This window comes from Lissotriton vulgaris, chromosome 7 (genome assembly GCF_964263255.1).
Source record: "Lissotriton vulgaris chromosome 7, aLisVul1.2, whole genome shotgun sequence".
Lineage (NCBI taxonomy): Eukaryota > Metazoa > Chordata > Amphibia > Caudata > Salamandridae > Lissotriton > Lissotriton vulgaris.
Window position 1 is genome coordinate 683,823,526 of NC_141695.1, and position 26,509 is coordinate 683,850,034.

At 43.8% G+C, this 26,509-nt stretch overlaps 1 protein-coding gene across 1 annotated transcript in view; it reads left to right on the forward strand.

Annotated features, from left to right (window-relative positions):
- ADAP2 (ArfGAP with dual PH domains 2) overlaps nucleotides 1–26,509 on the forward strand; it is a 263,061-nt gene that overhangs the window by 182,179 nt on the left and 54,373 nt on the right. Inside the window, exons 8-9 of the mRNA XM_086930890.1 lie at nucleotides 59–121; nucleotides 5,250–5,327. Of these exons, the coding sequence (XP_086787016.1) occupies nucleotides 59–121; nucleotides 5,250–5,327 (141 nt within the window). The remainder of the gene's footprint in view (nucleotides 1–58; nucleotides 122–5,249; nucleotides 5,328–26,509) is intronic.

Sequence of the window (26,509 nt, forward strand, 5' to 3'; positions counted from 1 at the left end):
CTTGCTCAGTAGCTTTGAACTATAAATAATTGAACTGTGCTCAATTGTTCTCCAACAGCTAATACTGAAGATCACAAGGAACTACGTGAAAGAAGGTTACATGGAGAAAACCGGGCCAACAGTAAGCTTTATCTGTTAATCCTAAATCCTTCATCTATGTAGTCTTCATGTGGAGCATGACATCATCAGAATAATCAACTTTGGCCCTAACTCTTCTGATGGAAAATCATTTGCATCTGGCATGCACACCTTAGCCCCCAGGAATCCAATTGTTTGGGTAGTGGATAGGCTATACTTGTCATATTTGTGAATGGAATTACATTCTCTGGCCCAGGACATGGTTTGTGGCAAACAGTCACTTTCTAGCCAATGCTCTATCTTGAATCTAGTGAAGCAATGGAGGCAGTGACAAAGGGAATCCCACTTTGAAATCTGGTATCAATGTTTCATGGTGTCCAGGAAGTCAAGAAGTGTATAGACCATGGAAGACCGCAGGTCTTAGAATAGGAAGTCCTACTAAAAATAGCGTCAGTACTAGTACATTTGCCTGCATCCCTTATTGTATTGCTCCGGTATTTAGTTGTGTGGCAGTAAGGAATCTCTGGGTTTTCTTATTATCTTTACTGAAATCTGCCACTTTTTCTCCATACTCCTCATCCTATTGGCTGGAAGGGAGTTTGTTCAGTCTTTTGGCATATAAAAGAAATGTGCATCTTTAAAAGCTAAATGGGCAGTGTCAAATGCAGTAAAGGAATGGTAGATGTCATGGGTTGATCCTATGGTGAATGACACATTTCATTTGGAGTATGCTTTATTGTCGAAGAGGGGATCGTCAACAATGGTTCTCTCATCAGCCATCTAGTTTTGGAGGTGATTACCATGAGTTTTGTCATTGATGCTGAGTCACCTGTTGAGGGGGGAGAAGTCTTATACGTGGTCGATGACAAAGGTAGTGTAATTGGCAATGATTTGTTGACAAGTATACTATCAATGATGCAATCACTGCTGACAGCATTCTGGACATAGAAGTAGAGATGGAGGGTCCAGTTATCAACAGTCAAAAGAGGCGGATGGAGGATTTTTACTTTGATTTTGTCCAAAAAAACAAAGGTCGTTGACAATATTGTAGAAGGCATACTTGGAGTTTGCAGCATTGAGTGAACCTGAGAGCATTTTGCCACTGGAAGTAGCACATTCTTTAGCAAAGTCGGAATGATCTCTGAGGACTTCCCCCAGATGTCCCAACTCCACATCCTTCTTTTTCTTGCTGCTCTATGAGGAAGGTAGTGTGTGCTGGCTCCTTGTCTCAGTATTGGGTACCTTTAAGGTTGAGGATTACCGCCTAAAACCCCCACCCCTTCCCTTTGATTGAGGTACATACACTATCCAAAGATCGGGGCCTTACAGATTTGACCAGGCTTAAAGAATTATTTTTTTGGCCAGGCATTTATGACATAGTGAAAAAGAAAAAAATGAAGAAGGTTGAAGGGACAACTTTACTTTGCATTCAATAGCCAGAATAAGGGGGGGGGGGCAACGGGCGGACTCTGAGCCTTGCATGTCTGAGAGGAGAGCGACATGACAGAAAAAACAGCTCTAAGAATCAGTGGTGGCTGGTAATTTTGAGAAGTGTGGTGGACACATATGTGCACTGACTTCCGCCTGTCCATGAGCACACGCACTCACACCTATCCATTTACAAGTACACGTACACTTGCTCACACGTACGCATCCACAAGCACACACGTCCGCACATACACCCATACATTCACAAGCACACATGTCCGCACATACGCCCATACTACCATACATTCACAAGCACACACATACAACCATGCATTTGCAAGCATACCCATCTGCACATACATCCATACATTTGCAAGCACACACGTCCACACAGACACCCATACATCCCCAAGCACACACGTGCGACTGTACATTAGTGCATGTGAAATGCCTGCCTCCTTGATGTTATGAGTGTCTGTCAGGTTGAACTTTTCTAAACTTGACACTCATCAGGCTTTGAAAAAGGGTGGGCATGCCCATAATGATGGCCGCCACTGCTAGAGGTGAAAGAAACATTTTCAAAGTTATTTATCTAAAACTCAGCCTGCTGAAAGTCTTTTCGACCGGTCTGAGAGAAATGTTGTATAGAATTTCTTCTGGAGATACACAGCTCTGGATGATTCCTATTGACCAGCTGTAGAACATCCGCCCCATGGTCGGCTTTTAATGGGCGTCGAGTGCAGTTCCTCCTCACCTCATTGATTCTCTGCCATGTCTTTTAATGAGGCCGATTTTCTGAGCGCACTACAATTTAAATAAGTGCATTCTGTCACTGATGGGTTAACATTTCCTGAAGAGATTACAAGCCTGCCAATTCGGAATACTTCAAGCTTATGAATCTTTGAAAGATCCAATGCTGGGCAACACCACCTATTTCCATCCTGCAAATGTGCCAGGAGAATGCAAAAGAGGAGATTAATATCCATTATTAGTGACAGTCCTGCTCTAAATTGGCATTGAGACTCCTAGGCCAAAATGTGTTTCTTGAATCCATGCATGGAATGAGCAATAAGCAACACAGTTTTGCCATTATGCGCTGGTATCTGGGTAATCTAGAACATATATAATTGTAATCTGATAACAGTTTCACCCCTTAGCTGCGGCGTCTATTCCACCGCAGTGCTAAGGGGCAGGGGGGGCCGTGCGGCGCTCTCGTGCTTGTGACGGAACCGCTCCGTCACGAGCCTTGGGTGGGCTGTGCTTGTGACGGAACGGTTCCACCATGGCCCCGCCCGCTCAATAGTACGCTCAGCGCAGGCACAGAATTCGCACCGCGCAGGCGCAGCGAGCGGGCCGTGACAGAACCGTTCTGTCACCAGCACAGCCCACCCAAGGCTCGTGACGGAACGGTTCCGTCACGAGCACGCAAGGGGTTAATTCAGTGCAGAGCACTCAAGAAATGTGAGAGGATGAGGTTCTGGTTTTGTTAATTCGTGCCTTCTGACTCAGGCATAAACCATCAGTTGCAAAGCCTGGGAATTAGCACATGACAGATAGCTAGGATCTGTTATGCCAGTGTTTGGATAGATAAATATAAAAAAGGCAGAATTGGTAGGAAGTGGAGTCGCTTCTGATTATCATTGGAATTTAAAGCATCTATATAATACAGCCAGGTAGAGAAGGGGATTAAAAGGTTCTGACTTCTCATTAACTATGTTTGTTACCCTTCCTCCCTTGCCCTGCACCCTTTCGAATCAACAGCTGTTGAATAGTTAGAAACGGTGACATGGCACTGTGAGATTATATCACGGTCAGAAACTGAAAGTTGGGAACTCAGCGACAATAAATCTCCAGGTGACCCTAGTAAATACTGACTCATTCTTGTCATACATATGTTTTAAATGCCATCTAGTGTAACTCTAGTTGCTAGCCACAATTGGATGTAGTATTCTAGGAAAAGAACAATTTACATAATTTTTATTACCAAAGAAGGCCCATTCAGTCTGACATGTCTACTTGCACCATATGCAATTGGGTTTTATTTGTAGGTTGAACTTACTAGACAGCGTGACTCGGTCTTCTGAGAGACTTATTGTGGCTTACCAGAAAGATAGAAGAGTTCGGAGCCCGCCCATTGCATACCATTGGTTAGCTTTCCTTGCCACTCTCATTTATCTGCTTCTTATTGGTGTCCCAGCTTGGCAATCTTCTGGTTTTCCATCCCAGGGATCATTGCACATTTACAATCTCTTTGATTGGCTGCCTCTCTGCTTATGCTTTTCAAGCACTACTTTTTTTCTTTTGTGTTAAGCACTCTATGACAGTGTGTGTGTGTGTTTTCTGAACCATCTCACTCATGAAGATACCTCCCCTGCACTCCATGTTGCTCACAATCACAACTTCTTCCCATACCCCACCCTCTTGCGCTTGCCTGTGTGCTTCTCCCCATTGCATCCTCCCACCAACGCCTTTTGTATTACCTTACCCCCAACCTCCGTGATGTTCCCACTCAGCTCCCGCCCTACCAGCTTAGTATTTGAGTCAAATCCACCCTCCTCGGTTGCTTTCAAGTCCTCTCCTATGTTGCTTCCACATTCCCCCACTCTCACATGTTGCTTCCATATTCCGTTCAGCATCCCAAATGTTCCTTCCGCTCCCCCGCACACCGACTTCAGAAGACAGCTTTTATGCATTTTATTTTTTTGTTAGCTGCCTATTTAACTCAGATCGATAACTAACAAGCATTTGCAAGGCAATAGGTCTTGCATTTAGGAGACTTTGCACTATTGGCATTGTAAATGCCAAAAGCTTACATTTTCTCAAATGCAAGACCTATTTAATTGCAAATATTGTTTACTTCCAAGCGCCCCATGCTTGCACCTAATTTAGGCCACACCCTTTTCTTTAGACGAGCCGCGTCTAAAGAAAGGGGAGTGGCCTGTATTACGTGCAAGCGTGGCATGGGGCGCTTGGAAACAACCCCCCAAAAAAACATTTATAAAGCAATAGGTCTCACATTTGCGAGAGTTAAGGCTATTGCATTTACAATGCCAATAGCTCAAACTCTCCTAAATGTGAGACCTATGGCATTGCAAAGAAACGGCCGCAATTGTCCTGGCTGCTTGGAAAGTGAAAGCGCACACGGTGCGCTGAATATAAGGAAAGCACGACGTCCTGAAAGTAAGACAAAAGTCACTACAGAAAATAGTGCTTACAGACTAAATAACACAGACGGTGTAACAACAGGAGTAAAAAGGTCAGTCCTCATGGGAGGTTACAAATGAAGACTAGGCGATACTAAGGAGGGACTAACAAGCCGATTACTGAATCAGAAGCCAGCATTTACAAAGGACAAAGACACTAGCCAATTAAAAATATGAGCGAGTGGGTGGCGCTTCAAGTGCTTACTCTAATAGAGCATGCAGAGCAGCGTTTGCGCTGCGCAGGCTCGACCTAATAATACAGCATGCCTCGTAGAGCAATCATGCACTGCTCAGGCTCGACCTAAAAAGGAGAAAAAAAGCACACACATGCCTACAAAATGATGCTGACGGGTGCTTCAAAGGTATTTGTAAAAGAAAATAATAATCTTGGATGTGTGCAGCATTGCAGACAAGCATTGCCCACGTTCAAAGTCAATAGACAAAGACAATCTGTTGGCTTTGCCAATGCTTGTTAAAAATAACTTCTTGAACATAAAGGTTACTGTGCAATTACTAAAACACTGTTATTCTGTATTTTAGCATCGAGAAGCATTTAAGAAACGCTGGTTTACTTTGGATTCAATGGAGAGGAAACTGCTTTATTACAAACGCCCAATGGTGAGTGGGTTGGCTGCTGTGATTTCATTATCAGGAGCCATGGAGACCTTCTGGCCATTACTGTCCCCGAGAATCAGCTGCCTTGGTGCATCTCTTCTCAAGGAGGCACTATAGGTCAGGGAGCTACATGTTACCTGCTGACATTCGAGTGAACTACAGGTTTCAAGAGCCTGGTCGCTCTTTAATTCTTCAGAGGTCAATTAATAGTTACTATTATTTAAAGTGCAGCAAAACGTAACATAGATAGTAGCAAGCCCTAAATAAAAACAATTATTGTTTCCGTTGTTATGGTTGCGGTTTCTATTGTAGTTATTCATTAATATTGATGCTGATAATATTGTTAATGTTGCTGTTGTTATTCAATATTGCTGTTTCTGTTGTTACTATTTTTAGTTGTTGTTGTCATACCGTTGCATTTGTGAGAGCTTGAAGTGAAATCCTTTGGAATGAAAGCATCCAGGTACCTATGACTCAAATCGTATATGCAATAGCTCATGGAAAACATGCTGATTCAGAATATGGTCTATGGGTTACTCCATCACAAATGTGGTAGGCATCCCATTTGCCATAATATAAGTGTCAGAAGATATAACACACGTGTAATAAAGTCACATTTATCCTGTCCTGTACACCAAGCTATAACCCAGACACATAGACCATTTTTCCTTATCATGAATTTAAGATTACTGAACAGATTTAGGATTTTTACCCAGCTCAGTTACACATTGTCTAGTACACAGAAAAACAACTAGAAAACCACAAGAAAGCTTTGAAAAGGTTCTAACCCAGGACACTGTCATAGCAATCTCTGGGAATCCTTTTTACTTTAAACAAGTATTGGCAGACATGCACTTTGCCAGTGCTTGTTTATTTTGTTGGGCCCAATTCTCCTCCCACTCAGTATTTTTCTCTGAGGACAGATAGTTGAAAAATAATAAAGGCTGTTCAGCATGACAATAAGAAATAAAGGGCCAATGTACCAATTACTGTTCCAAAATATCTGGTCGCAATTTGTGACCTTTATTTTTGCGAACAGTACAGAATATAACAAATTGACATATATACTAATAGGTGAGTTTGCTAAATTCCAATTCAGAGTGGGTCACCTTTCTCATGAATATACGTTAGGAAATCGTGCTCCACACAAAAGTTTCTATTTTGTTCCTAAAAATGACATCAACTAAAGGTTTGCTGTGCTAAAATCAACATCTTCCAGGAACATGCAGAGCTGTCTTAAAAATAACTTTAATTTACCTCAATTTTGTAATTTTTCTAAGAGGTATCTAATTTTTCGGAATTTTTTTATTTATACATACTTCTAGTCCGTGGTGGAACCAGGTCTGAATCCCATGGGTGATGCCGGAAAGCTACACATCTTTGAAAAGTATACAAAAATCTGAATTTAGAAAAGGGGTCATTTTGTAGATCCATCAAGGCTTTCTCAAAGAAAGGAACTGTTGAAATAAAAAAATATATGAAAAGTGGTTAGGAAAAAATAGCCATTTGTGACAATGTTTTTGTCTGTAACTTCTTGCCACAATGGCTGATTAACAAAAACAATACATCAGTACGTCCGCTAGACTCTTCTGGCCATAGAGAACCTGAGGTACCAGAGACTAAGCTGCCCCCCCCCCCCCCCTTAAAATGGATTTTCATTGTGTACCAAATATAGAGCAAATCATTTGGCAAAATAGAAAGAGTAAAAAATAGGTATGAAGAAAAGAAAACCTATGTATTTCTGTAAAGTACACCACATATTGAGTCTAAGAGCTGTGTTTTTTTGTACATCATTGATTTTGTGTTTACCCACACTACCATGTGATTCACAGGGAATTTTGACAAGTGTCTTCTTTCTTACAACCTGGCTTACATTTGGAAGGAACAAATGCAAAGAAATCCAATTGGTAATATCAAATGTTGTGAGTTTCCACACGTCTCCAGATACAAATGCTACTTCACTAGTGCGACTGAGCCTAGCACCTGCGACACAATACACCTCAAAAATGCGACCTGGAGGCAAGATATTTTACCCAGTAGCATCTGTGCTTTTTTTAACTACAAAATGGGTGGCTGTGGATTTTGGCTCAGCCGCAACCTAGGAAAACCTACTAAACCTAGAGATTTCTGAAAACTAGACACCCAGGGGTGTTACTGGGTTGTGTGAATACCGCAGCATACTTTACCCATAATGCCCTGCAAACCTCAAACTTTGCCTAAAAATCACACATTTCCCTTCTCTCTCTCCATGTGTTGGCACACTGTGTGCTGCCTTGCTCCATTGCAGGCACCCTTGCGCTGTAGTGCAAAGGTATTTGAATTGTTGTTCAGGATAGGCTTTGTGCAAGAATTGGCCTCTTCCTACATAAAAACAACCCTTTGAGGCTTTTTCTGTTACTCCAGCCTCAGACAGGCGCCGGATGTTTGCGCAAGTTAATGTATAAAAGTCTTGGCAGATATGGATTTGCACAAAAAATAGAAATACATTTTTATTGATATTCAATTAATTAAAATCATTACATCTTGGCACAGATGCGAACTAAAAAAAGAAGTAAAGATTGTTTTATAAAATGGGTCTGGAAATGATCTATGTACATTAATTTACATCACCTAAAGCCTTAAAAAATCTCGCCAAAAAGTTAATTGCTTTCCTGCTCATCCCATTGTATTGTATTGTAATTGCAATTATATAGCGCTTACCACCCCTGACGAGGCACCAAAGCGCTTTTTTGGCAAGTAGCACGCTACTCCGGGACCCATAGAGGATTAGTGTTGAATTAGTATAGGGAAACATGTAAGTACATTTTAAGTGGTGGATAGGTTAGTCCGTTATTTGGATTTGGAATGATATTCAGAAGGATAGAGGAGGAAAAAGGTTTGTATTTATATAGCGCTTGTTACCCCTGATGGGGTGTTGACGCACTCTATTCAGTTAGCCCATAAAGGATTAGTGGTGAATTAATATGGTGAAATATGAAGTAATTTCAGTGGTGGATATTAGTCAGTTATTTGGAGTGAGAAGAATATTGGAGGGATAAAAGGGGAAGAAAGGTTTGCATTCATATAGCACTTGCTACCCTTGATGGGTGTTAAAGTGCTTTTATGGCGAGTAGCACGCCACTCCGGAACTCATAAAGGATTAGTGTTGAAAATTAGTATAGCAAAATATGAAGTAATTTGAGTAGTGGATATGGTATTCAGTTATTTGGGTAGAGATGGGTAGGTGGCGAGATAGAAGAGGGAAAGAGGTTTGTATTCATATAGCGCTTGCTAACCCTGATGGGGTTTTGAAGCGCAAGTAGCACGCTACTCTGGAACCCATCAGGATTAGTGCTGAATTAGTATGGTGAAACATGAAATTAATTTTAGTGGTGGATATGTTAGTCATTTATTTTGTTTGAGAAGGGTTGGGGAGGGGTAGAAAAGAGGGAAGAGAAAGGTCTGTTTTAGGGGATCGGTATAGTAAAAGAGGTATCAGATGATGCAAGGGGGGTAGAGTAGCAGAGAGTCTAGAAAGTTATTTTGGGGATCATGGTATTGGTATGAGGTTTGGGATAAATAAGCGAGTGGATGTAGAGGATATATTGATAAATGTATAGGGTGAGAGATAGGGTAGTGCATTGGAAAGAGTAGTAGAAAGAAGTTTGAGATGCGTCAGAAGGTTGGGCTTGAAGATATATTGAGAAAAGTATAGGCTGAGAAATAGGGTAGTGCATTGGAAATGCTAAATTAGAAGAAAGTGATAAATATATAGATCCATAAGTACATTGAAAGTATATAGATACATCAAGGAGGTATGCAGTATGTCCCATTCCCCACTCCCTAATTCTAATTTCCCTAAGGCTAAATCACTCAAAACACTGTATAATAATGAGAAAATTAATAGTCCCATCATTATCTATGCCTTTAACCTCGTCCACTGTCACCCCGTCATAGTGATCCAGCTTGGCCAAATGTCATCACGCCACCTGTACCATTGTCTATATTAATCCATCATGGGTCCACAAGGTCCGAAGTGCTCAGTGCAGAAAGTGCTTTGTGCTCTATTTTCCCAATGAACCAAGCTGGTGTCATTACTAGTGGCCCAGCATAGCCCATTATCTCAACCCCACCTGTGTCATCTTATCATTACTATTAAGCCATCATAGACAACACACATGGCACACAAAGTTTCTGCCTTCCACAGAGGCCAAAAGTACCCCATGCCACAAAAGTGTTTTATGCTCCATTCTATGTGTGCAACTTTGCTCCTGTTGCCTCTGAGATCATTAATGTATCTTCTGGATTGCAGCTGTTTTTGTCATGAACTTTAAGAACCGGACAGATAAGTGGATAGAGTCACCTTTTAAGCATCTTAAGACAGCTGCCATGCAGGTCCTCACATTTAAAGTCCAAAACATTGGGCAAACCACAGGCACCTCAGGGTTTTTACATTTTCATAGATACAGATCATGTGTATTAGTGTCTCCGCCGTTTGAGCTACATCGCATATTATTGTTGGTTGTATGTGTTGTCGTAGAAAAATGATCTCATGGAATACCAATACTGAGAAATCCTTTAATCTAAACTGTTTAATAGACATTTTCAGAATGGATGGCATTTACTGTTTCGTTGACACCAATAAATAGAATGTCTTTTTGGTCAAAATTGACTTTTTTAAGTGTAAATGCAATTGTTGAAGGTCCTAATTTCAGAAACAGTTTTGTCATAGATTTTTTTTTCAGTATGTTACTTCAGGGATATTATTTCATATTTATAGCTTTTATATTGTTAAACAATTACTTTGGATGCATTTAATTTCTTGAGCACTCACAACCCGTTAACACCGTCCATCGCTGACCCCTCATAATCACTTAACACCATCAATCAGTGCCCCCTAAAGCTATACACCACACCATCCTTGAAGCCTTAAAGCCCTTTCTACCCGAAAAATACACCATCCCTAAGCCGTAAAATCACTCACTACTCCTAACTCTATTCATTTCTGAACCCTAAAAACCATTTTCTAGGTATAAACCCCACCCATCCCATACCCCTTTAAACATTTCACGACTCCCAAACTTCACCCATCCCTGAATCCTAAAAAACCTTTGCCGCCCTTAAACACCAGCCATCATTTACCCTTAAGAACTCCTCAACACTCTAAACTACTCAGTCCTGAACTCCACCCTATCCAGAACCCTAAAAAGTCAACACCCCAGCCACTAGCCATAATTAAACTTTAAAAACCCTCACCAGCCGTGCACTCCTCCATCCATGAACCCTAAAAGTCTTACACTCTACCCATCCATGGAACCCGAAAACACCTCACACAGCTAAACTCCACCCATCTCTGAACCCTAAGAACCCCTTTTAATGCCCGAACTCCAATTATTTCTGACTCCTAAAAACCCTACACATTACCCTCCCGGGGAACTCAAAAACCCCACAGTAGTCCTAAACTTCACTTAAGTTTAATGTAATTTTGGATTTTTTCTCCAAATTATCTTTCCTTTGAAATGTTTCTTTTAAGTTTCAATTTTATTTTTATTTTCTTAAAATTGCCTTTCCTCGACATTGGTTTTCCGTTACTTTTTTTCCTCCAATATACTTTATATGTTTTCGTTTTTTGATGAATTCACCTACTACCATTATTTTCACCCTTCTTTCAGCAATACCAGTAGCACCTTAGTGGAATAAGCATAATCCAATAGGCAAGGATTTTGAGTGGTTGAAAAAAGACAGCCTCAAATACTCTGGGAAAACTCCTGGGGTATACAGATCTACTGCCTAACTACCATGGGATTTAACTCTTAGGTCCCGGACAGCCTGCTCTATTGAGAATATTTTTGCAGATTTCATTAATAATTTTGCCATGATTTTGTGTGATTGATTCTTGCATAATATGTCCTTCATGCTCACAGCACCAATAGAGGTTGTCGGCGAATTCCCCACCCCGAGCCTGGCTCCTTAAATTTCTCCCAGAGAAGTTGTTACATAGCACCATTTTTCCACCTGTTTAAATTTCTTGGCAGAACGAAATACATTTCGCCCTTAAGACCAAGTCCTGCTTTAGGAGTTTAAACTGAGCTATCCTGCCGCCTATTTCATCAAGAATCACCTCAAGGGATTTAAAACTTACTACTTTTTCTATCTATGAACCTTATTTTTTATCAGATTTCTACTAAAGAGCATTGCTTTCATTAAATTAATAATGCTGTTACTGTCTGCAGAGCATTGGGCTAGCGTATCAAGCAACCTCTAAAGTACAACATTTGATGACCATAGGTAGTCCAGGGTAGCTAGCCTAAAGGGAGTGATATGCATGTATGCTGCTGGGCTATTAGTCTTTACTTTACCATTCAGTACAATTAACCCTAGAGCCTCTCAAGAGTTAACCAGTTGTTCTCCAAATTTCTCCTGTTTCTGACTTTGGGGAATCACTTGCAGAATGGACCAGCATGCGTTCTCCTTATCTTTCCACTCCTCGTGGTTACTATTCCAACGTAGGTTTGAATTAAAGTCACCGCCGAACAGCATTTGTACCTTTGGACATTCTAACCGTAGACTTTCTAAAATGTGTACCAAAATTCCTGTGGACTCGTGCTTCCATACTTTTGATGGATGCAACCAGATGTTTCCAATAATGAATGTTTGAGTCATTCTATAAATTTGGCTTTTGATCCGTTTGATTTTCACAACAATTGCATCTCATTTTCTGAGCTAAATCATAGAGGCGTTGGCTCCCGGGTCAATTTTTACATGAAGTGAAACCCCTCCACTTGAGCGTCCACCACACAGAGAGGGCAGGGTGGGTGCTGCAAATTCAATAAAGCCAGGTAACGGCTCAGGATCCATACAGCACGTTTCCTGCAGACAGATGATGTTGTTCATAGTTAAGTCCTCCAACTCCATTAGTTTGTCCTCCAGATGTGGGACTCCCCTCACATTCCAAAATCAGATTTTAATCCCCTGAGGCTTAAACCCTGATCAGTGTGTTTTATGACAATTAGGAACATTGGTTTATACATCTCACTAGCCATTCCCAATTTAAGGGGCGAGGTGTTTCCGTCTCCATTTTGTTTTTACTTAGTCCGCAGGCATCTAGACACTTCCACCCAGATTTAGTGGACCGCTTGGGTGCCTTTTTCTAACCGTCACAATTTTAAGGTTTAAATCTTTTATTCATTTTCAACAGTGAGAAACAAAAGACCCCCAGCTCCTGAGAACTGTACACGGGAGACACACAGTGTCACAAAAAGCAGTATTACAAAAGTAAGATGCAAGGAGCAGGTCCACTGGGAACGACAATACATAGGGACAGGGAAAGGGAACAAACAGTAACCCTCCCTCGTCCACAACTAGGTATTAGGGAAAAAGAAGAAGGAAAGTTGCGTGTTTCCGCTTGAGCTGGCGCGCCGAGCTTGCTTGCGGGAATTGTGTGTCAGCAAGACGAAGCCGTCTGAGATAGCGGGACAAGTCAGTTCACGGAATTCAGCTGTGAGCAATTCCTGGAAGGGACGCCACAGGTCTGGGAATTCGGCCCCCCTGCCAGTCAGAGTGAGGGTAAGCTTTTGCATACCTTGAGGAAAATTAAATTTTGGCCATGTTGTGTTCCCTAGCGAGTACCCCACCGACTCCATGTACGAGTTGAAAGTGCATGTAACTTCCCTCCTGTGCCAGCTATGAAGACGCAAATACATTTGCGTCCACCGTTAACTTGTCCTCTTTCAAATGCACCATGAATGGATTATATAGCCCGTTCCTAAGTATGCTATGCCACCGTCTTTTTGTAATACACTTTTCACTTTTTCCTGCTCTAGCCAGAGTAGGCCCTGAATTCCTGCCATCTGAACCTCTTTTGTGGCTCCTGGCTCTGCCCAGGCTACCTCTGTACTCGTGAACTCTGTCCTACATTCAGCGCGGCCCCTTGCGCTCAGCTCAAGCCTGCTTTCTGCCAAGACTGACTATAACCTTCGAGTTATCTGTTCCGCCCCCCGAGAATACATTCCTGCCTACTAGATCCTGTAAACATCCTCTCCAGCTGCAGAGCCAAAAGGCCGATCTGTCTTAATGCAAGTAATTCATAGCCTCCGTTGCCATGCTTCCATGGAAGGCCCCGTGCCCCCACGCTTCACATGTAGACACTTAGGCGCTCATACACGCATCCACAGTTAGCATAGAACAGCTTTTACCCTAGAGACCTTTCCGCCCAGATAGTATAGTTCCTAAACATCAGATATCAGATAGGATAAAAGTACAAGTTGATCTGACATGCCAGACTTCTGTCTCTTTCCGTCAGTGTAAATGTCAAGTCCCCTGCACCCCGTCAATCACACGTCATGCAGCTGCGCGCGCATCCAAGCTTCCGATTTCTGCTGACATTGCAACATTCTGTTAGCACCACCCCTTGGTGCCACCCACTTGCGTCACCTATCAGTGACGTTTCTAGCACACACCTCTAGTTTACGCCTAGTTTACGCCTCTTGATGATGTACTAATACCACGTGTATACTGTTATCTTGTTTTCTCTCAGCTGTTACGCCTCTTACATTGAACATTATGATGTAAATCAAGTATATAAGCTATGTATTGTCAATAAACGACAGCGCGCTCATCTATCCCTTCTGACACCCTGTGTGGTGGTCAGAACATGATATCCTGATTCCTTTATGAGGAATAAAACCCTTAGAAACTCTTACACCACGGACTCTGTTTTCCTTCATTCTGATTGAGTTATTATTAATTAAGTACTTACCTGCATAGAAATTAAGAGAGTAAATTAATTATTTACATCATTTTGGCGCCCGAATAGGGACCCCTCCCCCACCTCACGCGCCGGAAGGTGCGTTGCAATCCGTGTCCCCTGCCATCAGTTAGACGGACTACACGTGTACTGGCAGGATTTCCTGCATCCCCCTCTGACCCACGGAGGTGACGAGGACTGCGATCAGTGCCCAGACGAGGCGGTGAGGAGTGCGGAGGATCCCGACCAGAGCCCAGCCGAAAGAAGCAAGGTCCGAGGTGTGAAGAGGCCCACCAGTTTTCCGAAGTTTTCCGAAGTTTTCCGAAGTTTTCCGAAGTTTTCCGAAGTCCCGAGTCGAGTCCAGTCGAGTTTTCCGAGGCCTTCTGTTTCCGTGCTTCCCGGTGAGTACCATTGCTGGGTCGTATCTAGACGGGTTTGGGTACGCAAGTCCGGTCTGCACTGTTTTTAGGCAGTGTATCTGTACTGTTTAGCAGTATATCGAGTCTTCCGAATTTTTGCACTGTTACAGCAGTGTATCCGTACTGTTGAGCAGTACATTCAGTTAGCTACGTCCTCAATGTTTTCATGTGATTAATGTCGTGGTATGAATGTGACTGTTTAAACGTGTATTATTGTGTTGTTCATGTAATAACAGCTGTCGAAAAGTATCAAGGAATAAAGATCTAGCGTTCAGTAATAAGGATGCCGTTCCTCAGCAAGTTAAAACAGATCGGAACTAGGAAAGGGTTACTAGAGGAAGAAATTCCTATCCCCCCTAGGGACACTCCAGGCAATTTCATGTATCAAAAACACGGCATAGATGCCATATTATATCTAGATTTATGGGCCGATTACACCAAGCACCTAGATGAGAGACACAGATGGCCTGTTACCGGAACGTGGGATGCCGAGTGCATCATGAGGGTAGAAGAAGCATTATGGAAAAAGAAAGCTAGACAATCTCAGAAGGACGCCATAGAGTTTTGGCGTAAGGAATCACGTAAGCGTGCCGACAAAGCACTCCGTAGAGAAGACAGACTTAAAGAATCAGATAAAGAACGAGAAAACAAATTAGTTACTGAAGGGATCAGAGTAAAAACAGAACAAATAGACCGTGCCCGAAATAATCTTGTAAACGGTATGTATCTTGCAGCAGATGGCCCATCCGATACTGAATCAGAGATACCGAAAAACTTACCGACACCATTAGTTCCAACTAAAGTAATGCATAAAACTACTAAAGACATATTCCTGAATTCGTATCTAGAGGATGTAGCACCAGCTTACACCAATCTGCCTGTTCGCACCCTGCCTACTGACAGGGATGGGGGTGGCACTCCGCCCCCAGATAATGTTCCGCCGGTACCGCAACAGACTTCTCCTGTTCCGCCAGCCCCGCCACTTCCCCTACTCAAAACTGACCTACCGAAACAAGGTTTGCCTGATCCACCTAAACGACAAGTTCACGTTCAGATACAGACTCCGCGGAGAGATAATGCCCAAGCATCCGCCTCAGGAGGTGCGACAGCGGGTCTACAGACCCCGCCACCGACACACAGATTGCATTTAAAGGACACACAGAATCCTTTCCAGTCTCCCCACTACTCATCCCGGCTTGAGGCATTGAAAGATAGGATGTCATTCTGCAGATATGATCCAGTACCCGGAACAGACGATCTAATGGTATTAGCATCACTGCGCTTAAGATCTGCCACCGACAGCTTGTTATGCTGTGTGGGAATGCAGGAAGCCCTCGACAGACTATACAAATTCATACAGACAGGGAAAGATCCCGACAGTATCCAAGCTGCAATGTATAAACAGAAAGTTGACATTCAAAAACAGATATTACGATTCTTCATTAATTGTGTAATAAGAGAACGAGACAGGCCTGGAACAGATCAGAGTGAATTAGATGTATTGAATAAGTGGGGCCAAAATATAGCAGAAGCAAAACATGACAAGGGGACTTGCATAGCCGCTATGTCCCAGAAAATTAGAAAGGCAGTATTAACTGCACACCAGGAAGAAACTGATAAAGCTTCCTCCGAGGAGGAAAATGAAGATGAGACATCAGGAAAGTCTACAGACATTATAGCATATGTAGGTAGGGGAAACTACCTTAGGAAAGGTGTCCGTCCGGAGAGCAAGAGAGTTTTCTTCTCTGCCTTAACGAATCCGAATTCTGCTGAGCATCAGTTCCAGGAAACTGATAAACGGCTTCGAGATCGAGTTGGGTACCATGTACTCAATTCTATGGATGAACAAGAACTAGCCCGATCAGCTGTATCATGGGCCGAGAATGCAGACATATATAATGATGATACCGTAGCACAGACATTTTTGAACCTCTCCCCCGACGAACAGAAATTAGCAGGTGTATACATGATTCAGCACCTTCTCATTAAATACAGAAAACATTATTCCGATCCAGGTCCCTTACACGAGACACTAGAAGCACTACTGATGGATAGATGGAGAGGCTTAAGTACCAAATTAATTCAAATAATTCTAGAACAACGACGCAGATATGATACCTTTGTAAGCTCTGAATATGCTCCCGCCCCACCTCCAGAGAGGAAAATGTACCATATGCAGTGCGGGGGTGGTATTGAAAGTCAGAACCCCTTACGAGAAGTACACCCTGTTATGGGTGAGGATAAGGTTTTGAAACGCGTGTATGTACACACGCCTCTGACTAAATTAGAACTGTTAGAAATGAAGAAATTAGTCCCGTGCCATGATAAAGACCCTGCAGGTTTTCACAGAGAGCTCAAAGATATGTTACTGATGGGAGACTACACGTATGATGATATCATGAAAATGTTGAAAGTATTACTGCCTACGGGTATATTCGAGAAACTGAAGGAAAAGGAATGGGAGGTGGGAGACACAAAGATTGCCTGGGCAGAAATAGAAGACGAGGAGAAAAAACGGGTTCCAGGGTTAGGCCTTGGGGACAAAACTAAAGCATTACCAGGTTTGATAGTACAGGTCTTGCCCAGATTGTTGACAACTAGAAAAGAAGATTGGGACGCAATCTCGTCCTGTAAACAGAAACAAGATGAAGATACTAGCGACTTCTATTCAAGATTCGAGAAATGTTTTATTATCAATAGTGGCCTCCAGCCAAGTAGCGAGTCGTACCCACATCTTTTTGTATCAAAGTTAGTCGAGAATTCCCTACCGTTAGTTAAAAATAGAGTGTATAAAGTCGAGAGTACATGGCAAGCAAACACGCCATCCCAGATGTTACAAATGTTACAATATCACCAGAATAGAATTAGGGAAGAACAAGATCAGGAACAGAAACGTATGAAAGACACGAAAATGAAAATGTTAGTAGCTCAGACGGTCCCATCCGACAGTCACAGAAAAGGTACGACCCAGACAAGTCACACTGCAGCCCCTGTTAAAGGGACATGCAATTATTGCAAGCAGCCAGGTCACTATGTACACGAATGCCCAGTTCTGAAACATAACATAGCGACAGGTAAAACTAAAGAAAGACCGCATCCGCCTAGACAAGACCATAACCAGCATCAGTCTACACAGAATACACAGCCTATGCATGCATCCGCACAGACAGCACAGACCGTAGCAGTACCACAGCCACAGCCCATTGCTGCAACTCAACAAGTCTCACAACAGATGTACCAGTATGCCCAGTCTGCTTACCCCGAATATTCCCGATATACATGAAACAGCCTAGAGAGGGAAGGTGGCTTGCCTCTTATTGAGATTCCTGTAGATCAAGAAGGCCCTTATGTACACAGTCAAGTATTGGGGAAAGACAGAAAGTTTTTAATTGACACAGGGGCAAGTCGCACTACAATAAGTCATGACGAAGTTCCAGGGGCACCCCTCTCAGGCTCACAAAATGTTTCCCTTGGTTTTTCAGGACAGCCCATTGTAAATGAAGTATCAGAACCAGTTCCCCTGGCTGTGGGTCCATTATCACGCGTTACAGACCTGTTACTAACAAAATCATGTCCGGAAAATCTGTTAGGAATTAAAACATTGAAGGCTCTAGGAGCTATAATCTGCTGCTCCCCGGAGGGAGTTAGACTCTTTCTGCGGGATTTCAAGGGTCATTACGTTCTTCGTGAGTTTGACGTCAGATTGAAAAATGTACCTGATTACCTATGGGCAAAAGGCCCAACTGATGTAGGATGTATGCACATTACACCATACCGCGTTACACTCAAGGCAGGTGTTGTATTACCTAGAATCAGACAATACAAGTTACCACCCGATGCTGTAGTGGCTTTACTGAAAATCATTGAAGAGCTCATTGCCCAAGGAGTGGTCGTCGAAACCGACTCCAATATCTGTAATTCACCCATCATTCCGATTCTTAAACGTACTGATCCCAATGCACCGCCAGTATATCGGCTGGTGATTGATCTTCGAGAATTGAATAAATGCATTATCCCACAGTATCCTGTGGTCCCCGATATATCATCTCTATTGACTGCCATTGATTCAGAAGCAACGTTCTTTACTGTAATTGATCTCAAGAACGCCTTCTTCAGCGTGCCTATTGATCCAGAGAGCCAATATCTCTTCGGATTCTGTTTAAATGGACGCAGTTTCAAATTTTCGCGCGCACCTCAAGGATTCACAGAAAGCCCCAGCATCTATAGTCAAGCACTGAAGAGACAACTAGATTGTATTCAAATGCCAGTTAACACCGCTTTACTACAATACGTCGATGATCTGCTGATCACCGCACGAAGTGAGCCCGAATGTGAAAAAGCATCACTGACAGTTTTACATTTCCTGGCCGACAAGGGACACAAGGTGTCTCCTTCGAAGCTACAATTCTGTGTTCAGCAAGTTGTGTACTTGGGTCACTTGCTGTCCAAAGTGGGGAGACAGCTCACTCCCGATCGCATTCAGTTAATTGCAAATATGCCACAACCCCAGACACAAAAGGAAGTGCGGGCCTTCATAGGCCTCACCTCGTACTGCAGACAATGGATTCCCCAGTATGCATTTCTAGCTAAACCACTCATCCAGTTAACGACACAGGAGGCAGCGACTTCGACTGCCCTCCCTTGGACTCAGGAACATACACAAGCTTTTGAAGACTTAAAGAAAGCATTATGCCAAGCACCAGTTTTAGCAACACCATGTTACAGCAAACCGTTTACACTTTTTGTTACAGAACGTGATGGTACAGCGTTGTCTGTCCTCACTCAAGATCAAGCAGGTTCACATAAGCCTTGTGCTTATTTTTCTAGTACATTGGATTCAGTAGCCCAAGCACTCCCTGCGTGCTTAAAGTCAGTAGCAGCAACAGCGTTAGCAATAAGACAAAGTGATTCAATTGTTTTAGGTCATCAGTTAACAGTTCAAGTACCACATTCTGTAGAGGTTTTGTTAAACAGAACCCAGACTCAACACTTAACTATAGCACGACTGACAGGTTATGAATTAACACTATTCCAGCCACACATAGAAATCAGACGTTGCAGCATCCTGAATCCAGCAACACTGTTACCTACAGTTATGACAGATCCAGCTCCACATGATTGTATAGAAATAATTAATGCAGTAACTAAGCCTAGACGAGACTTAACAGATGTCCCATTGACAAATCCAGACCTGACACTTTATGTGGACGGTTCATGCATGAGAACAAGTACAGGAGAATTAGTGGCCGCGTATGCCGTGACCACTGAAACTGAAATTAAAGAAACACATCGTATTGACACACTGTCTGCTCAAGCAGCAGAGCTCATCGCTCTGACCCGAGCTTGCATTCTAGCCAAGAACAGAAATGTTAACATATACACAGATTCCCGCTATGCCTTCGGAGTTGTACACGACTTCGGAGTCCTCTGGCAAGAACGAGGTTTTCTGACTTCCCATGGGGCCAAGATCCAGCATGGCCCCCTCATCCAAGCACTGTTAGAAGCAATACATTTACCCTCGGGCATATCAGTCATGAAGTGTAAGGCCCATACTAAAGTCACAGATTCTGTTTCCCAGGGTAACGACCTGGCAGACCAGACAGCAAAACATACAGCATTGACTCACACCCAGACTACTGATGTGACAAAGACAATAGTACAGACACAGTGTATGGCAGTTAGAGATCCCGCCCTAGACGTAATTGATATCCAGACACATGCTACTCCAGAGGAGATAAAGAAATGGACTGAACTAGGAGGGATTCAGACAGATCAAGGTTGGGTGACGAAGGGAAAATCTATATGGTTTCTCCCCGACTCAATGGTTCAGGTCATGATAAATACAGCACATAGCCCGGCCCATCTAGGAGAGAAGGCGATGTTAGACAGTTTACAGAATCTCTGGTACAACAAACACTTACGAGCAGCAGCAAAACAGAAAGTGCGTACTTGCATGATCTGTTGTCAGTTCAATCCAGGTAAAAGCGTCCCTGTAGAGCAAGGTGGATTTCATCCTCCCGATCACCCTTTTGAAGTCCTCCAGATGGATTATATCCAGATGGACCGTTGTCGAGGATTTAAATATGTTCTCGTAGTTGTCTGTGCTCTGTCCCGCTGGACCGAAGCATACCCAGTCCCAGATTACACTGCTCCGACCACTGCCAAACAGTTGGTTCGTGAATTTTTCCCACGGTACGGCTTGCCCCGTGTCGTGTACTCAGATAACGGTCAGCCATTCTCGTCTGCCCTAATGAAAGAAGTTTCCTTGTTACTGGGATACCAGTGGAAGTTCCATTGTGTCCGACATCCAGAAGCAGCAGGCCTTGTAGAAAGGCATAATCAGACATTAAAGATTCGCCTTGCCAAAATATGTCAGGACAAAGGGGTCGACTGGATAGTCGCCCTGCCGGTGGCACTATTCTATATGAGGATGGTCGCCCATTCAAGATCAGGGCTATCCCCGTACGAAGTGGTCTTTGGCAGACCACCGAATATGTGGGGGACGCCCATTCCGAAAAAGATCACTGATGTTGATTGTAACATGTTGACAGATTACCTTGCCTCCTTGATGTCTGCACTCCAATCATGTCGTTCACAGGTTGCCGCAGCCTTCCCTGACAATACCGATGTAAAGGCGCATGAGGTCCGTCCAGGGGACCTGGTTCTCGTCCGGAATTTCGACCGGAAAAGTCCGCTGGAGCCCCGCTGGAAGTCTCCGAAGACCGTCCTCCTTACCACAAGGACCGCTGTGAAGATCGAGGGGAGAAAGGGGTGGGTCCACACGAGTCACATCAAACTATGCAATGAACTAAAAAACGGACTGAAACAGGACTCTGACTCGTCCACCCCCACCAAAGACTGTGTTGAAGCACAAGACGTTACCGTTCCTAAAAGAGAAAAGACTCCCCAAGAACTCTACCGAATGAAACTCCGATCTAGCAAGTCAGACAGTTTAATTGTTTAAGTCCTCCCCTAGGTGAATCGGTTAAATAGTTTCTGACATGTATCCCCTAGATCGAGTTAGAGAGAGAGAGGAAAAGAAAAGAACATATTGTAAATCACTGCGTAGTCACTGCATAGTGACGTTGTTAATAATGTTTTTTCTAAGTATTCTAATTATTATTGCCAGCATTCTGCTACCTATATATTGGCCTATTTTCAGGCATGAACAATCTGCTTACAATGTCTCTGCTGAACACACTTTTAGTGAACTTCCTGCACATGAACTCTCTTACAGACTTGCGCTGCGCAACAATACATTCATTAGTATGTTACATCATTCTCATCAAACTAACAATGCTACCAACTGCTGGATATGTGGCCGACTCCCTCCCTACCAGAATTACAAGGGAGCTCTGCCCCTCTTTCCGTACCCATTCACTCACAATGGCTCCTGTGGAGCATGGTTTAAAATAATTAATTCCTTAGATCCTGATATTGCTGTTTTCGATGGGGGCTGGGTTTGGGGAAACTTGAACTCAGTCCTGCTCCACGTCTGTTATCCTGATAAAGAAGGACTTCCCACTCGAATAGGAACTGACCTAGAAAATGAAGTATATGGATTAGGTAATTATACAATTAGCCTTATGAACCTTACTGTTGAATCCGAAACTGCTCCAGTTCTGCCCCATATGTTAGTATTACCAGTCACAGGTGAATTATGTGTTAGCAAGAAAGGTTCAGTACACGTAGGCCATAGTAAATGCACTACTGTGGTCGAGTTCAGTGACCATGGTAAATCGTCCTTTAAAGCTACCAGTCATTCTTACTTTGTTTGTGGTCATACCGCATACATTAGCCTACCTCCAGATTGGGATGGTACCTGTTACATTGCATTCCTTCTGCCACCTGTTTTTCTAGCTCCCCCTGATTACCATAGAAATACGAATCTAACACCGAATAGACCCAAAAGAGATATTCCCCTTGTCGACTACACAGAAACGGCATGGGAACAATACACTGATTTTAATAAAGGATTCTTTTTCTTCCTAGGACCTGTCCAAAACAGTAAATTGATACGCAGATTAACAAGAACTCTTGAAGCAGTAGTGAATGAAACTGCTTCCGCCTTAGGTAACCTAACAGAAGAGCAGTCCGCTATGCGGGTTGTTGTCCTTCAAAATCGTCTTGTAACTGACGTCATCTTGGCAGATAGAGGTGGAGCCTGTAAGGTCATCGGGTCAAGTTGCTGTGTTTTCATTCCACAAAATGCACCATCTGTCTATCAAGCTATCACCCGTCTACATAAAATTGCAAATCAGATACATCAGAATCCAGGCACTTGGACTTGGTCCGGTTGGTTCTGGACAACGTTAACAGCTTGGGGATGGAAGATCCTATCCTTCCTAGGCATTGGCCTAGTCCTAGTATTCAGTTGCTGCCTATGCCTGCAGTGTGGGCCAGCGATATGTGGACTGTGTGCCACATCCTGCATTGAGCATTCCAGTTGTCTCTCAAACAGTCAAAGAAAGAAAGACGAACATATAATGTTACAAGAACAAACTGATCGATTTATGAGGATCGATATTTCATGAAGGGTCCGTAGGGAACAAGGAGGGAATGAGGAAAATTAAATTTTGGCCATGTTGTGTTCCCTAGCGAGTACCCCACCGACTCCATGTACGAGTTGAAAGTGCATGTAACTTCCCTCCTGTGCCAGCTATGAAGACGCAAATACATTTGCGTCCACCGTTAACTTGTCCTCTTTCAAATGCACCATGAATGGATTATATAGCCCGTTCCTAAGTATGCTATGCCACCGTCTTTTTGTAATACACTTTTCACTTTTTCCTGCTCTAGCCAGAGTAGGCCCTGAATTCCTGCCATCTGAACCTCTTTTGTGGCTCCTGGCTCTGCCCAGGCTACCTCTGTACTCGTGAACTCTGTCCTACATTCAGCGCGGCCCCTTGCGCTCAGCTCAAGCCTGCTTTCTGCCAAGACTGACTATAACCTTCGAGTTATCTGTTCCGCCCCCCGAGAATACATTCCTGCCTACTAGATCCTGTAAACATCCTCTCCAGCTGCAGAGCCAAAAGGCCGATCTGTCTTAATGCAAGTAATTCATAGCCTCCGTTGCCATGCTTCCATGGAAGGCCCCGTGCCCCCACGCTTCACATGTAGACACTTAGGCGCTCATACACGCATCCACAGTTAGCATAGAACAGCTTTTACCCTAGAGACCTTTCCGCCCAGATAGTATAGTTCCTAAACATCAGATATCAGATAGGATAAAAGTACAAGTTGATCTGACATGCCAGACTTCTGTCTCTTTCCGTCAGTGTAAATGTCAAGTCCCCTGCACCCCGTCAATCACACGTCATGCAGCTGCGCGCGCATCCAAGCTTCCGATTTCTGCTGACATTGCAACATTCTGTTAGCACCACCCCTTGGTGCCACCCACTTGCGTCACCTATCAGTGACGTTTCTAGCACACACCTCTAGTTTACGCCTAGTTTACGCCTCTTGATGATGTACTAATACCACGTGTATACTGTTATCTTGTTTTCTCTCAGCTGTTACGCCTCTTACATTGAACATTATGATGTAAATCAAGTATATAAGCTATGTATTGTCAATAAACGACAGCGCGCTCATCTATCCCTTCTGACACCCTGTGTGGTGGTCAGAACATGATATCCTGATTCCTTTATGAGGAATAAAACCCTTAGAAACTCTTACACCACGGACTCTGTTTTCCTTCATTCTGATTGAGTTATTATTAATTAAGTACTTACCTGCATAGAAATTAAGAGAGTAAATTAATTATTTACATCAACCTAATGCATGCCAGAGCCGCTGGAACCATCCAGAGTGTGTCGGCGGCTGGATGGAGTGCCAATGTGCGAGAATATTTTGGGTGGCAGCCCACAGTGCGATTGCCATCAGTGGACCCCTTCTAGACTTCAGGGGATATGTAAGAGGGTTGGGTAGCCCCAAGAGTACATACGCGGGAAACCGTGGGATTTGTGTGTTGAAGTGCCTGTCCACCTCATCTAAAATGTGAGCCCAATATGCTTGAATGTGGTCACAACTCCATAGCAGGTGTGTGACGGTGCCTATTTTCCCACAACTCCTCCAGCACAGGGCACTCTGTCGTGTATCGAAGCTGTGGAGGAGTTCCGGTGTGTAGTACCAGTAAATGGCAACCTTCATCAATGTCTCTGTGAGCCCAATATGGTATGCTGAATGTTGTGCCCTGTGATAAATGCCCTCCCACTCTTTATGGCTGAAGGTGCGACTCAACTCCCATTCCCAGCGTATACGGCCGGCATTGTATGTAAAAGTAGCAGTCGATAATAACTGCTTGTAGAGGTCGGAAATAAGATTTTTGTCTGAAGTGCGGGTGACCAACCATTTTTAGTAGGTGGTGAGTAAGCGTTGGGCCCCTGGTTTTATAGAGGGGTGGAGCGCCCAGTGCCTAAATTGGAGGTAGGGAAGACATGCCGACTCAAGTATGCCATAGTGCGTCTTCAGTTGAGGAAATGGAATAACCCCTTCTAAATCAAAAAGAGGGCTGAGGGACCGGAACTGGGTGGGGCGCCATGCTGCGAAAGCCTTAGCTTCAGTACAAGGGTGGAATTCTGGATTATTAAAGAGGGATGTTAGGGGGAGGGAAAGGAAGTCAGCCCTTGTGTCAAATTAGTTCGATCCCACACCTCCATAAGCGTGTCTGTGATATATGACGCCTATAGGTTGGGTGGCCGATCCGCTTTACGAAGAAAGGGAATGCCCTGCAGGGGCATAGCAGCCACCACCTGGTCTTGGAAAAGCTAGTGCTTCTCCGATTCGAGGCGATGCCACTCTACTAGATAGCGAAGTTGTGAAGCATTAAAGTAGAGTTGTAAGTCTGGGAACACGACTCCCCCTTTTTCTGGCGGGAGGGTTGCGATCGCGTGCTTAAACCGAGGTTTGCGGCACTGCAAAATTAAGTTCGCCAGGTCGGCTTGGGTTTGCTGGATCCAGCCCAGAGGGTGCCGGAGGGGAAGGGTCTGGAAGAGATACAGGATCTGAGGGAGGATAGTCATTTTTGTAGCTGCAATTCTCCCCAGCCATGATAGTGTATGGTGCTTCCTTTGACCCAGCTCCTTTCGAATGTGCGTGCGGAGGTTGGCATAATTAATGGCAGTGGTAGCCGGTATGGTGGGGCCAAGCTGGATTCCTAGATAAGGAATCGAAGAGGTGGACCATTGGAGAGGGTGTCCCCCTTGCAGATGAGTTAACGTGGTGGGAAAGAGAGAGATGTCTAGAGCGATGGGTTTCTCAATATTAATTTTAAAGCCGGATGCCTGCGCAAAGCAATATAGCTCGATAAAAAGAGCTTGCATTGCGGAGACTGGGCTTGAGAGCAAGAGCAGAACATTGTCCGTGTATAGGCTGATGGTGTAAGTGTCCCCTCCAAATTTGAGGCCTGTGATAAGGGGGTGATTGCGAATCCTCAGAGCCAGCGGCTCCATGTAAAGTGCAAAGAGGAGGGGTGAAAGCGGACACCCCTGCCTAGTGCCCCTACCTATAGGGAAACGCGAGAACATCTGGCCATTCACCCGTACCGTCGCTTTGGGTAGGCGATAACAGTTGAGGATCCGGGTACGCAGTTTATCACCAACCCAAAGCAAGACCTGCTCCAGGTAGGGCCTATGTACCCGATCGAATGCTTTTTCGGCATCGATCGTCATCAACATGTACTCTCCTGATGTGCTGGACGGCTTTTTCTATTAGGTGGAGTATCCTCTGGGTGTTGTCACTTGTCTGCCGTTGTGGGATAAAGCCGGCCTGGTCAGGCTCTATTAATTGGGCCATGTAGGGTGCTAGACGAGTGGCGAGGACGCTGGTGTATAATTTAATATCTATGTTCAAAAGGGATATCGGCCGGTAAGGGTTTTGTCCTTCCCTGATTTCGGGATAACCACTAGGGATGCTTCTAGCATCTCCCCTGGGATGGCCCCATCTTGTGCAGAGGTATTGAAGAGGTTGCACAATATGGGAGCTATTTGGCCACAGAAGAGTTTTTTTTTTTTTTAAACCTTTATTTGTAGTAGTGGCAT